Below are 12,348 nucleotides of genomic sequence, written 5' to 3'. Positions count from 1 at the left end.
GTCATTTTCAGGGACTTTTATGTGAAATTTAAAATGGTTTTGTCTTATTTCAACTTTCTGAAATTTCTCATGGGAATTGTGCTTCTGTACCTATCAGAGGCAAGATGCATGTTCCTCAAGATAATTTTTTCACAGCTAGGCACTGTATGCCTCTTTTTTTCCTCTTAGTCCTCAGGCCTCTAAATAATCTACAGTGGAATTTAATTCATCTTTCTCAGAGAGTGTAACAACAGGCAGGTTAGAAAGCAATGAGGCATGCTGATCAACCCCACTCGTAGTAACTGCCTTAACTACACAATTAATAAAGTGAAAAAACAATCTCCTTTGGATACATGTCTTCGGGTAAAACTTTCAGTCAATCCCCATACCAAGAGGAACAGGAGCAATTACTGCATCCAGCAGTTTTCTCTCTCTCTCTCAAGTCTCCTAGATTTAGGTGCTGCAAAGGCAGTGAAGGGCTGGATGTGGGCTGCAGCATCCCCCTCTGAGACAGCGAGGCTCTATGCTAACAGCATCTCCAATGACTATCAAACCTTGATGTGAAATAGCTCAACTGATAACTAGTTCTCAGCACAAGCACAGAGATTGAAAAGCAGATGGAGGTTTCATCTAGGTTAACGGTCTGCAAGTGAATCAGTGGACAAGAGTCACCCCACAAAACTACTTGCCAGCCACTACAGGCATGTGTACCAGTGAACTTCGAACAGACAGCACTCTGAACGCGCAATAGCTCTGCAGGTAGTTGTTGCAGCTAACTACTACAACTAGTAGATGTAGTTCAGCAGTCCTTCAGGTAGCAGTGCACTGAAAATCACTGAGTTAAAAAGCTTAAAAGAGAAAGGATACAACTGAACATGTCAGGACCTCCACTAGAACTGACAAAACTTCCAGGAGCATTCAAGCTGGATAAAGAGAATTTGTATTTGAATAACGAAATTCTCATCCAAGGGCAAAAGTTTTTCTATGTCAATTTAATATAAATATTCCCAGTAAAATGACAGCTATTCAAAGCTAGTGGAATGACAAAAATATACTGCAATTGCTTGAAATAATTTTATAGCTGTCTGCTTTAAAAACACATGGAATAGACTACAGCAACCATAAAGACAAGGACATCTGTTGCAGAGACAACAAAGCAATACTTTGAGATTTCAAACAAAACCACACGAATTAAGACTTGCAAACAATATTGAAAACAATCCATTCTCAGAATACAGAGTGGCTGGAGAGGATGAAGATCCTGAGCTGGTGGTTTTGCACATTCTTGCATGTTACAAAAGACAGCGAAATTACAGTCACTTGAAAAAAATTTTGATAAGAAGATATAGAAAATGTGTACTTCTATATAAAATGATAGGTAAAGTACTTTCCACTGTACAGTGCTCCAAAGCAACATACAGTGATATCCCAAGCACAATTCTCTGTCTCATACTTCCAATCCAGCAGTATGTTGCATAGTTTACAATTCATAAAAATATTTCTACTCTAGCTTGCACATTAATATTTTGCTAGAGGAGGGTGATGTAATTAAGAGATCTTTTCTCCATTAGCAAAAGTCAACATGGAAAGAGAAAGAGAACCAGGACAGACAACCTCAGCAAGATAGAGCCCTGCAAGTCTAAACAGAGAATAAGACGGGGTTTGTTTCTCCTACTGTTTCCAGCTGAAAGCTGCACTAGATGACAACTCAAGACTACTGCCCATTCTATTTACTATAATTCTGTAGAGATGCTGGACAGTCCCTTTGGTGGATATCACAAGCGCTTCTCCAAACTGGCTGTAGTTTCCCAGATTTCAGGCCTCCTTTTGGCTGAAGAAGTTTTCTGGATCATAGGGCTGCCTCATGATGCTGCATTTTGCCAGCCATGCACTTCTTGTGTTGGCACAGATGGAAGCAGGAGTGGAAAAGAAACCTCAATGGTGATTTTTTTACCTCCTAAGACTATCCTACATAGCGGATCATCCAAAAACTATTGTGCTGGTGTTAGGGCAACTTTTCAACAAAAATATCCCACTGTTACAGAACAGCTGAGAGTCTGCTCCAATAGCATTTTGGTTTTTTTTCCATCCAATATATAACTAATTTACCTGTGGAGACGAAAATGAATCAATGAAACTTATTTTTAAGTATATGCTTATGTGACATAGTGAACTAAAACTTCTCTCCAGGCAAAGCACTGCAAATTGTACCGAGAGTGCTGGCAAAGTAAGGGATGTTTTTGATAGGTAAGAAGAGTAAAAAATTCAATGTGAATTAAAGATTCTACATGGAATACTGATCTTACAAACAGTCATCCACATCACTTAGCAAGATGCGTAGTAATTAATCAGTGGAATTTTCCTTCTCTCACAATAACTTGCCTCTTGATAATTAATAATTCTAGCAAGTTTCCCAAATTTGTGGGAGTCAAAGCAGCACTGTGATTCACACCTGGTTACCAAAACCACGGGAGGAGACCTTGTGAATTAAAAATGGAAAGGAAGTGTTACATAGCAGGGGCATTCACAAAAACCATAAACATATTAGCACATTCAGCTGAAAAACAGCATCCAGATCAATTTGTTCTACAAAACTGCCAGAAAAACACGATCTTAAAAATTTAAACATTTTTTCAAACACACACCAGCAGGTGTCACCACCAGAAATGGCAATAACGGTGGTTGAATTATTCTGGGTTAGGAGAGACAACCACAAAAACATAACCCATACACACATCATCAAAAATACAAGAAAAACAGAGCATAGGAAGGGGCTGAAATGGCTTATTTTTGTACCTTTCAACCCTGAGCGGATGATAGTAGGAGATAAGTCGTCATAATTGTTCATTAAACTGATGTCTCCCGATGTGAAGCTGACAGTAAGTAGTGGCTTGGTGTTCTGCACCGGGACTGGATATGCAGCTGGCCCATCTGCAAAAACAAGGCTCTGGAGTGAGCAAAAGGCAAACAACCACAAGGAATTACACCCACGCTGAAATACACTGTACTGCAGCCTACTGACACCAGGAGTGGTTCCAAGCCTCAAACCCTACCTATTTATTTCTGCAATGTTTATGGACAAAAGCAAGGCAGGTTTAGGTAGTTGGTTTGTCTGCTTCTGTGAAACCCCAATGTTTTTACTTTGTGAATTTTTTACTGCAGTATATTCAGAGTGATTTATGACAGTGGTGGTTTTCAATCTTACTCCATTGTCAACTCCCCAAAGTCTCCACAAATTGAAAACCAATGTTTTGGAAGGCTTCCTTGGGACTCAAGTTGAAAACCAGTTTAATAAACAATATAATCACATTAAAAGCTATTTGTTAGATACACTTCCTGCTTGAGTAAGTGCTAGGGACTCTTCCTGAAGACACATAGAGACATTGTAAGAACTTCAAGGGAACACACTGACCTTTCACAAATTACTGTATTCTAAATGTTAAGAGCTAGGCAGCAGCATGAAAAGTTACCTGCCATTCTGCATACCAGGAGTGCACTGGTGCACTCAAAGATACAGATGAGCCCAAATGGAAACACGGCTCTAAAACCATTTCTACAAAATCTCTGCCCCTCTGGGCTTGTTTTTCAGTATTCACTGAAATTCCCTTGTTCAATTACTTAATGACCAATATCACCATCTGTAGCACTCGCTGTTTAACTCTTCTTGTTTACAAGTTCTGACAGGAGACGCCACTGATAAAGCACCTCTCAAGGCCCAGCCAGCAACTTTTCAGTCAACAAAAACGGCACAGCCAGTTCAGAGTGGTATTGCTTCCTGAACTTGCAAAAAAGCTGATCAAAAAGCACTTTGGAGAGAGAAGTCTAGTAATTACCATCTCCGTGTGTATATAATTTGATAAGAAAAACCCATCAAACTTCCAAGACTTCCCACACATCTGTGTGAGTCAAAGGTTTGTCACCTTTGAGAGGTTTATGCTGCATCTGCTCTAAAGAAAACATATCATGTTTGGGTAATCATTAAATTAGACTTGTAGGCTTGTAATGAGTCCACCCACCTCTCCGACTGACTCAGAAAAAGCCAGCACATTTGGATCATTTTAGTTCTTATCTGTGTACTTTCCAGCTTCACCATCCTCCAACTGGAATCTCAGTATTTTTAAAAAGCAATAAAAAAAACAATTTAGTGTTGTTCCTGTCTTGCTTTAGAAACTTACTAGGAAATTTGAAAATATTCTAAGGCAAGAAATCTCACCCAGTAGCAAAAGTGAGGCATGAAAGCCAAAACAAAACTGACTTCAAAAAGATGCTAACATTTTAATAGATGATCACATTATCTTCTATCATTACTTTTTAAATACATGTGCTTATTATATTGACACATACACATATGATTTTGAAAAAAGCAGTTTTTTTGACTGAGTCCAAACTAGAACTAAAACTGCAAGAGTCCTCAGTTCCGTGGTTCAGATCTGAGATGCAGATTCATAATATTTCTAGCTATTATGTATTTAAATTTGTCACTGTACAATCACTGTTATATTAGTCCTTAATTTAGGCCCCCCCCTAGGTCTTTGCTATTGATTTCCAAAGAGATTAAAACAAAAACATTTATACTTAAGGGGAGAGAAGGATTTCTTCCTGACCCTCAAACTGGCAATGTGCCCTGAAACATGGGAATTATTAACTCCAGACAGCTCCAGTCACCCTTCTTCTACCCTGTGTAATTGCAAGAAATATTTTCATTTCCAATCCTTCTATGGAATTTATTGAGCTCTTTATGCCAGGACTATCAAGGAATGGGACTACGATGATAAGCATTATCTCTGCTTCATAGGATTTCTTTAAAACTAAAGATGTAGTACTTTCTGCTGTATCTAGTCTTTTCACACGAATCTATGTAATAATGCATTAACTTCAGTGGCTGCTCTCTGGCTGCCTCGGCACATATGGACCACTGCAGTATGTCACATCTGCTTATCAGTGAAACCTGATATGCCCCTATCTAGTGTTTTTCACCCTCACTAAAAACTTTGTGCTTTGTGTTGTTATCTCATTTATGCAAAAAGAGGCAGAGCAGCACATACAGGGTGTGGCCTGTAGCAAGCCACACAGCCAGGCTGGCCTGGTGGTAGAGCTGGGAGTGAACCCACTCCCCCATAGCAGCCCTTTGCTGCAACCCCCACACTATCTGCACAGGAACTCACCAACTTTTAGCTTCTATCAGCTTGAAAACATGGACATCCTGCTGCTTCAGTACAGCATGACCACTCCCTGGTGTTTGAGATACCTTCATGAGTGCCTGCAAACCTGCGGTGGAAGGACATGCACGCACTACTACCTTGTGGTGGGGAATAGTCGTCAGAGTCCGTGTCACTCTCGCTGCTGTCCTCCACCAAGAAGCTGGGGTAGTTCCAGGACATGCTGAGGATCCCATCTGACTCATGAAGGAGCACGTGGGCCAGCATTCGGCCATGGCAGTCCATGACGATAACCTGTCCATCAGCAGTGCCAAACAGTACCTGAAAATAACAGAACAGCCCTCAGTCTCACCAAACCTCAGCCACTCCTTCAAAGGCATCTTGTAACTAACCTAGCTACACTGGAAATTAATTGAAAGCAAAGCAGTCAGGGATGTGAAACGGTGCCACAACAGCATATCATAATCACAGATGTATATGAAGAATGAAGTCAAAGCACCAGGGTCTACAAGGTAAGTTCCTGAAATCTGTGAGCAAGTCATGTTTCACAGTGTGGTGCATTTTGTTCCATTTAAAATAAGCCATTACACTTTATTTTAACTTGGCCATTACTATCACCCAAGTGAGCTGCCAGAAGGGCTACCACAGATTCTGCAGTACTCTTGGATTATATGGAAACTTCTAAAATTGGTGGCAGAAACCAAGGTATGTATCAGTCATACCAATATCAAAAGGCACAGCTGATAAAAATGAGGTCTTAGCAATTTCAAACAGCTTGAGAGAAATAGAAAGTTGAATAGAGAAGGACAGGTTATTCAGCTGATGAGCTGAGAGAAGGTGGGAAACGTCTCCCAAAATCAGAGGCAAAGAGCAACATGATCAGTCAACTGGGAGTACATTATTATAGCCCAAGAGGAAGGCAGTATGTTACACATTCAGGAAGAGATTAAGAGCTTCTACCCACCATTTCAAACACAAAATGGATAACACAATTATTTTTTCTTGCCCCTAAACTGCTCCATAGCCAATGCATGCTGACTGAAGTCAGACTGACTGGAACCTACTTTTTCTTTTTTTATAAGCATTTTCTATCTTGAGGCTTTAAGCAAGTTAGGATCCTGCATATGTGATTAATTTTATAAAAACATCAGGTAATAAGGATCAATAAATCCATAAAACAATAAATGCATTAGGCAAGGCTGCTGCTTCTATCATGTAATTCCATATGAGGCAAATAATGTTTTAAAGCAAGTTTAAAGGCACTCATAAACTTGAAAACTAGTCAGCATTAAAGCTGAAGCTAAAAGGAAGGTCAAATCTTATACTTGCCCTTCAGTCTACCACTTACTATTGGTGCATTTAAACTTAAGATTCTAATGATTATATGCTCAGATCAAAAATTAATCTAGTCTTATACCTTATCTCTAACAGTGGTCAAGTGTTTGGGGAAGAGTAAGAGATGAGGATGCACTAACCAGGCACCTCCTCCACATACTCATGTAGCTTCCAGCAAAAAATACTGCCTCTTCTTTGACAATTGATAATTTCACTTGGTAACCTTTACCTCTTAACACTGGAAATAAATACAGAATAATTGTTCCCTATTTACATTCTTAACATTGGTCACAATTTTATAGATCTCTATTACCTAATCCCTTTATCATCTCTTTTCCAAGCTGATTAGTTGTAGTCTACTTAGGATCTCCCTTGTTGTTCAAAGCCCTTGTGACCTCTGCTGTGAGAGGCCTTCATTTCTGTCTTCCTTCTGAGATGTTGTGCCAGACTTGCAGCATTCAAACTGTGCACTATATCAGACTTAGACAACAGCACTCACCTAGGAAGCAATTCTCATGGTTGCAGTTTTGACAGTTTCAGAAAGAAAGTATGGCTTAAAAAGTCTTGGTCAAAAATAAGGACTAAATCTTTTTCTGTGATCAAGGTGATGATGGGGAAACACAGAGGCTGTAAACTAGAACAATATATTAACAGAGAAACTCCAATGAAGTCATCAAAATCTTAAGGAAATCCATGGAATTGTTTCACATTATCAGAAGCAATGAAAAAAACAGTATCTGGCTGCCTAAACTGTCATCATTACATATTACAAATATTTTTGTGCCTGCTGGGTTAAAACAGTGGCTAAAGTTTGCTACAAGCCTCAGATCACTATTCTTAGATTTAAAAGAGCAGACTTAACCTTTGTTCATCTCACAGTCCCCTTGTGGCCCTTTATTCTGTTCTTCTTCCACTTGTATGATCCCATCTCTTTTCACACTGTTCATTATTTGAACTGGTTTTACATGTACAATCAGTACATGGCCACTTTCACTATCTGCGTTCAGAACATAACCACTGTCAGATCTCTACAAAACAAAATTGTTCTACAAAGCCAAAATCCTACTGGTTGTCATTGCTAACTTCTCACACCACTTTCAGCCTACTCTGTAGATTAGTTTTTTACCAGTCTTTCAGGAATTTTATAACTGCAAAATATCTAGACAGAGGAGGTGAAACTATTGCTTCTGAAAATAGCAGTATAAGAGTTCTGCCTCTTAAAATCCTGTAGAAACACTTTATGGGACTCATCACCCACAGTTCAGTCTCATCTCAATCTAAAACTAACTCTTTCGAGTAGCAATGCCCCCAACTAATTTAAAATTGCAAAGTCCTACAGTAATTTCCAATTCAGACCAGAACAGCTGCATGTGGGCATCTTAATTCTTGCACTGGAACCTGAGAGAGCTCTTTAGAAACCCAGAAATATCAAGGGCACTCTCCATCTCTTTAGCCAGGCGATAGGTTTCAAGGAGCAGCTTTAAGTTTGGGGGTTATTGTAGCAATACAAGCTTTAAGATGAAAGCATTTATCAGGCTGATAGTCCTGCTGGCTGAGTTCCTGCTGAAGCTGTAAAAATGTCTAATGGTGTTATCATCCATAACATTACTCAAGTTATAAATGCCACACTCAAGCCACTTATGTCAGATGAATAGAACTCTTTTGACCTTCAGAAAAAAGGTTGAGCCACAGGGTACGCCGGAAAAAATTAAAAGGCTGTATTTTAGCTGTCTAAATTCATATTTTTCAGGTATTTGCAGATCTAGGAGGTCTGCAGGGATGTTGGAAAAATGGTAATGAACAAGTTCTTTTGGTTTGTTAACGCTTGAATACAGAAGTTAAATGATAACATAGTAATTAAAAACCCCACCAAATACTTATTTTGAAGTGCTTCTTTGGCCCCTAGTTCTACTCTTCTTTTGTCTCATCTCCTCTCCTTTCATACTGTTCATTATTTCAACTGTTTTTTACATGCATTACCACTTGTAGAATTATGCATTTCCTGATAATAAAATACCTAAAGTCACCCAGTACATTCAAAGTGTGAGTCAGTTACACAACATAAATACATTATTTCTTTACAAAACATATAAAAGATAATGAATCCTGCACTACCATGAAGCTGTAGCTGATTAAAGGTCATACAAATGCAGAGCAGTCTCCAACAGTGCCCTGATGCTGTCTTCTTTGAAGGGAAAACTCTGATAAACAGCACTGGGATAATTCACACACAGTTTTATAAGCATACCAAGAACTGAAAGCTGGGTTCAGTCCTGAAACACAAGGGTTTGGGTTCTCCACGAAACCCAAGCTTGGGGTGATTCCTACTTAACTTTACAAATCTGAATACCTGAAAAACATCCTTCTCTGACATCTGCTGACTTCTTAGCCTCTGTGGTGACTTGAGTTTCACAAGCTAGCTTTGGTAAATAAAAGGGTTTTTCATCAGCTTCTAAACTAATATCCATGAAATTATCATTCAAGATTGCAATCCCTTTAAACGCCAAAGATTTCAGATAGTCTTCAGTTTTCAGTCTGAAACGTACCAATTCCTAAAAGACAGGTGGTAATCTAAAGATGAAATATTTTGCTCTGAAGTTATTTTTTCACAAAGAGATGAATACTACAACAGACAAGAAGCTAAAAAACTCAGTCCAAGAGGAACAACTTGGACCTGTTCGGTGATTTTGCCATATGCGGATCTGTTGCGCTGAACTGTCGCTATTCCCGTAAGATCTGGTGTGATGCTGTAATGAGTCCGGACCAGGTACAGCATTAGCAGAAAATGGGTTGGCAGCTCTGAGATCAACAGACCTACAACAGAGCAACCACAGAGCTGGTGCACTGAAGGTCCAGCTCAGGAGGCCCACTACTTCATAAGAGAACTGTAATTTACTAACAGTGATGTTATTTTTGCACAAAATATATTTTGTTGCTATTTAATTTGGTTTAATGTACGCAAGTTGAACTAATCAACAGTAAGAATGCTCAAGCTTTATGTTAATTTGAAAACACTAGCCCAGTAGGAAAGGGGGAAGTCCCGCAATTTCAGCACTTCTGATTATATGCAGTAGCTGAGAAAAGTCTATAAATGGTAACAATTTCACCAGGTCAATGAAGCTGTGCTGCCTTATATCCACAGGGAACCTACCCACTGTCCAGTCCTACATCCTAGCCTGTCATTCTCAAAGCAGCTTTCCAGAGGTACAGTCATTTTGACTTCTATACTAACTGAGGACAATCCAATCCCAGCAATAATGTATTCAATGACTTGATGTATATATTAGGGGCGAAAGAGAGAATTATTTCCAGTCTCAGGTTTCTGTTGTACAAATTGAACAGTCAATACTGTTGCAGAAAGATATTGATGAAATAAGATGTTCCATTCCTGACATTTAGTCCTAACACTGATGGTTTCTAATGTTGCTAGTTAAACAAAACTCCTAGGAAGTCTGATCAAGACATTTTTGGAGTGGGGGCTGCCATTCTGTTTCAGGGCAATGGCCAAGCCTTTAACTGAAGCTCAAGTTGAAGTATTGGAAGCTGGACTTGCTATAGCTACTGGAAGAACTATAAAGGCATTGGAGGTTACTTCAGGATGGTGCTTTTAAAGTCAGAGATTCCAGTATTGTGATGCTAGGAGGTTGGAAAAGAAACATCTGCTTTACCCATGTTGGCCCAGGATTTTTAAAAGAACCTTTTTGACTTTTTACAAAGGCTATACATCTGACAACCAAGGGAAGCAAAACAACTCACAGACCCAGCTAATTAAAACAGCATTGAAAATGGATCTAGTAAACTCCCATCTTACTATAATTTGATTATTTTAAAACCAAAATTTTCACAGGAAGGCAGAACTTGCTTTGCTGGACTATGTAAGGTGCATTAGCAGCTTGCATTTAAATTCCTTAATACACTGAAATGTTCTGAAAATGTATGTCATCTGTCATGAAAGCTCAGGTGGTCTAATCTTCCCTCAGCTGTGGCTAAGTTGCCAGCTTTATGGTAACTCCACTGAGCAATTTCTTGAGTTATATCTCTTCCTTCTCCCATAGGAAAGGTGGAAGGTGGAAAGACAAAGTGACCACACTAAGTTCTTCCAGGAAGTGACTGATGACATCAGAAAAAGGCAAAGGGTTATGTGTGTCCTAGAAGTCGCTTACTGGAGCAGTCCAGCAAACTGAGCTCTATTGGACTTGAAATTTTCAAGCCTTCTACAGCCCTAAGTAATGCAAATAACTGTATGTAATCTGTAAATCTTGCTGTCTCACAAGAGTTAATATGGTAAAAAAACAGCAAGTATTTTAAATAAAAAATAATGTAAGATACACAGCGTGACATTAAGGCAAATCTGCTCTTCCCATTTTGATAATGCAAACTGACTACTTAGTCTTCCTCTTTGCAGACTAATTCTTGGCCAGTTCTTCTCTTCCTACTGCTAAGTCATCCAAACACAATAAGTAAAATATGTGGTGGTGTAATTCGCTGGGGTTTCTACACCTGCCAAATAATTCATGCAAAGGATATATCCCCACTATGTCAAAGCACACATGCAGGTATTTCTGTCAGGAAATAAAGGGGGCCTGTTTGCATTGGAATTGTTGACTTTTTCAGAATGAAATATACAATTTCAGCTATTTTATTTTCTAGCCATCATTTTTAATGACACATGCCTAAACTTCTGAGAGACATTCCCTCTGGAAGAAACACCCTACCTGGGTCCTTTCAGACCAGTTTACAGGTGTTTTGTGATTCTGTGTTCAATTTTTTCTTTACCCAGTTGCAAGGTGCAGATGTAAACATTACTTGCACATTTCTTGGATGTTCTAAGTTAAAACCTTTTCTAAATGTATTGCAGGAAAATAGTGCTGCCCCTCAAGACTTATAACAGAGTTGTGATTATTTCTGCTAGCAGCTAAGTTACTTCATAGTGAAGATCCTTCATAATCTTTGGATGTACCAGACAGAGGGACTTGGTGCATTTCAAAGTAACGTGTTCCAGGACCCCTCAGGCTCAGTGAGGATTCTCTCAACAGCGAAGCCGTAGTCCAGGGCAGAAATCTCATCAGCATCTTGTGACCAAGTAAACCACCAATGACCTCACAAAAACTTACGCTTTTGTATTTTAACATTCTCCAGGGCTATGTTTCCAAAGTCTGGAGAATTCCTCTTCCACCTACCTACTTTGCAAACCTTGCCCTTTCAGCATTTTCTTTTACTGTTTGCATTTCTGGTTCCTTTTCTATTTGGAGCACACATCTTCCTGTATGAATGACACCACTAACAGCTCACCCTGCGTACCTCTGCATTTGCAGCTGCCTCATCCAATGTTGTTTCCCTGACGTTCCCCTTTTCAAAGTTGTTTTTTCCTTCAGTCTTCTCTCCTCATACTGCCCCAAAGAAAAATGTCAGCACTGTACTTCAGAAATTATGTTCTACAAAAACACTGATAAACACTGACATTTGTACTGTCAGAAAATGGTGAGCAGTTTAAGGAAGCTGAATCAGTTCTGATTTAGGTTTCTGGACAAACATTAGTATTTATGATAGGAACAGTCTTCACAGTCACCACCATGATGGCACCATACTAATAGAGGTAAATCTATTTTGCTGATCCAAAACTAACTGAACTGTAAATGGATTAATACAGGACGTTTCAAAAAGATGAACCAAATTTCAGAGATACAGTGATTTCAAATCAGGTCCATCTTTTTGAAACACTCTGTATACAAAATGACAGATCAAACTTCTGTTTATGCAGGTAGGCTTAGGAACATCGGAAATACTTGGAAAATTATTGCCTTTAAACATTTTTATCCATTAGCCTAACAAAAAAACGCTGGTCTTGCAAAGGCCAAGTTGCAACCTTTTGCAG

General features: G+C 39.1%; 1 protein-coding gene across 1 annotated transcript in view; it reads right to left on the bottom strand.

Moving 5' to 3' along the window:
- TULP4 (TUB like protein 4) overlaps positions 1-12,348 on the bottom strand; it is a 157,560-nt gene that overhangs the window by 33,683 nt on the left and 111,529 nt on the right. The window contains exons 5-6 of the mRNA XM_082047906.1: positions 5,279-5,459; positions 2,776-2,910 (exon numbers count right to left, since the gene is read on the bottom strand). Of these exons, the coding sequence (XP_081904032.1) occupies positions 2,776-2,910; positions 5,279-5,459 (316 nt within the window). The remainder of the gene's footprint in view (positions 1-2,775; positions 2,911-5,278; positions 5,460-12,348) is intronic.

The sequence above is a fragment of the Streptopelia decaocto genome, assembly GCF_964273445.1.
Source record: "Streptopelia decaocto genome assembly, chromosome: 3".
Classification (NCBI taxonomy): Eukaryota; Metazoa; Chordata; class Aves; order Columbiformes; family Columbidae; genus Streptopelia; species Streptopelia decaocto.
The sequence above is the reverse complement of the archived record's forward strand: the minus strand, read 5'-3'. Positions and strand labels throughout refer to the sequence as shown.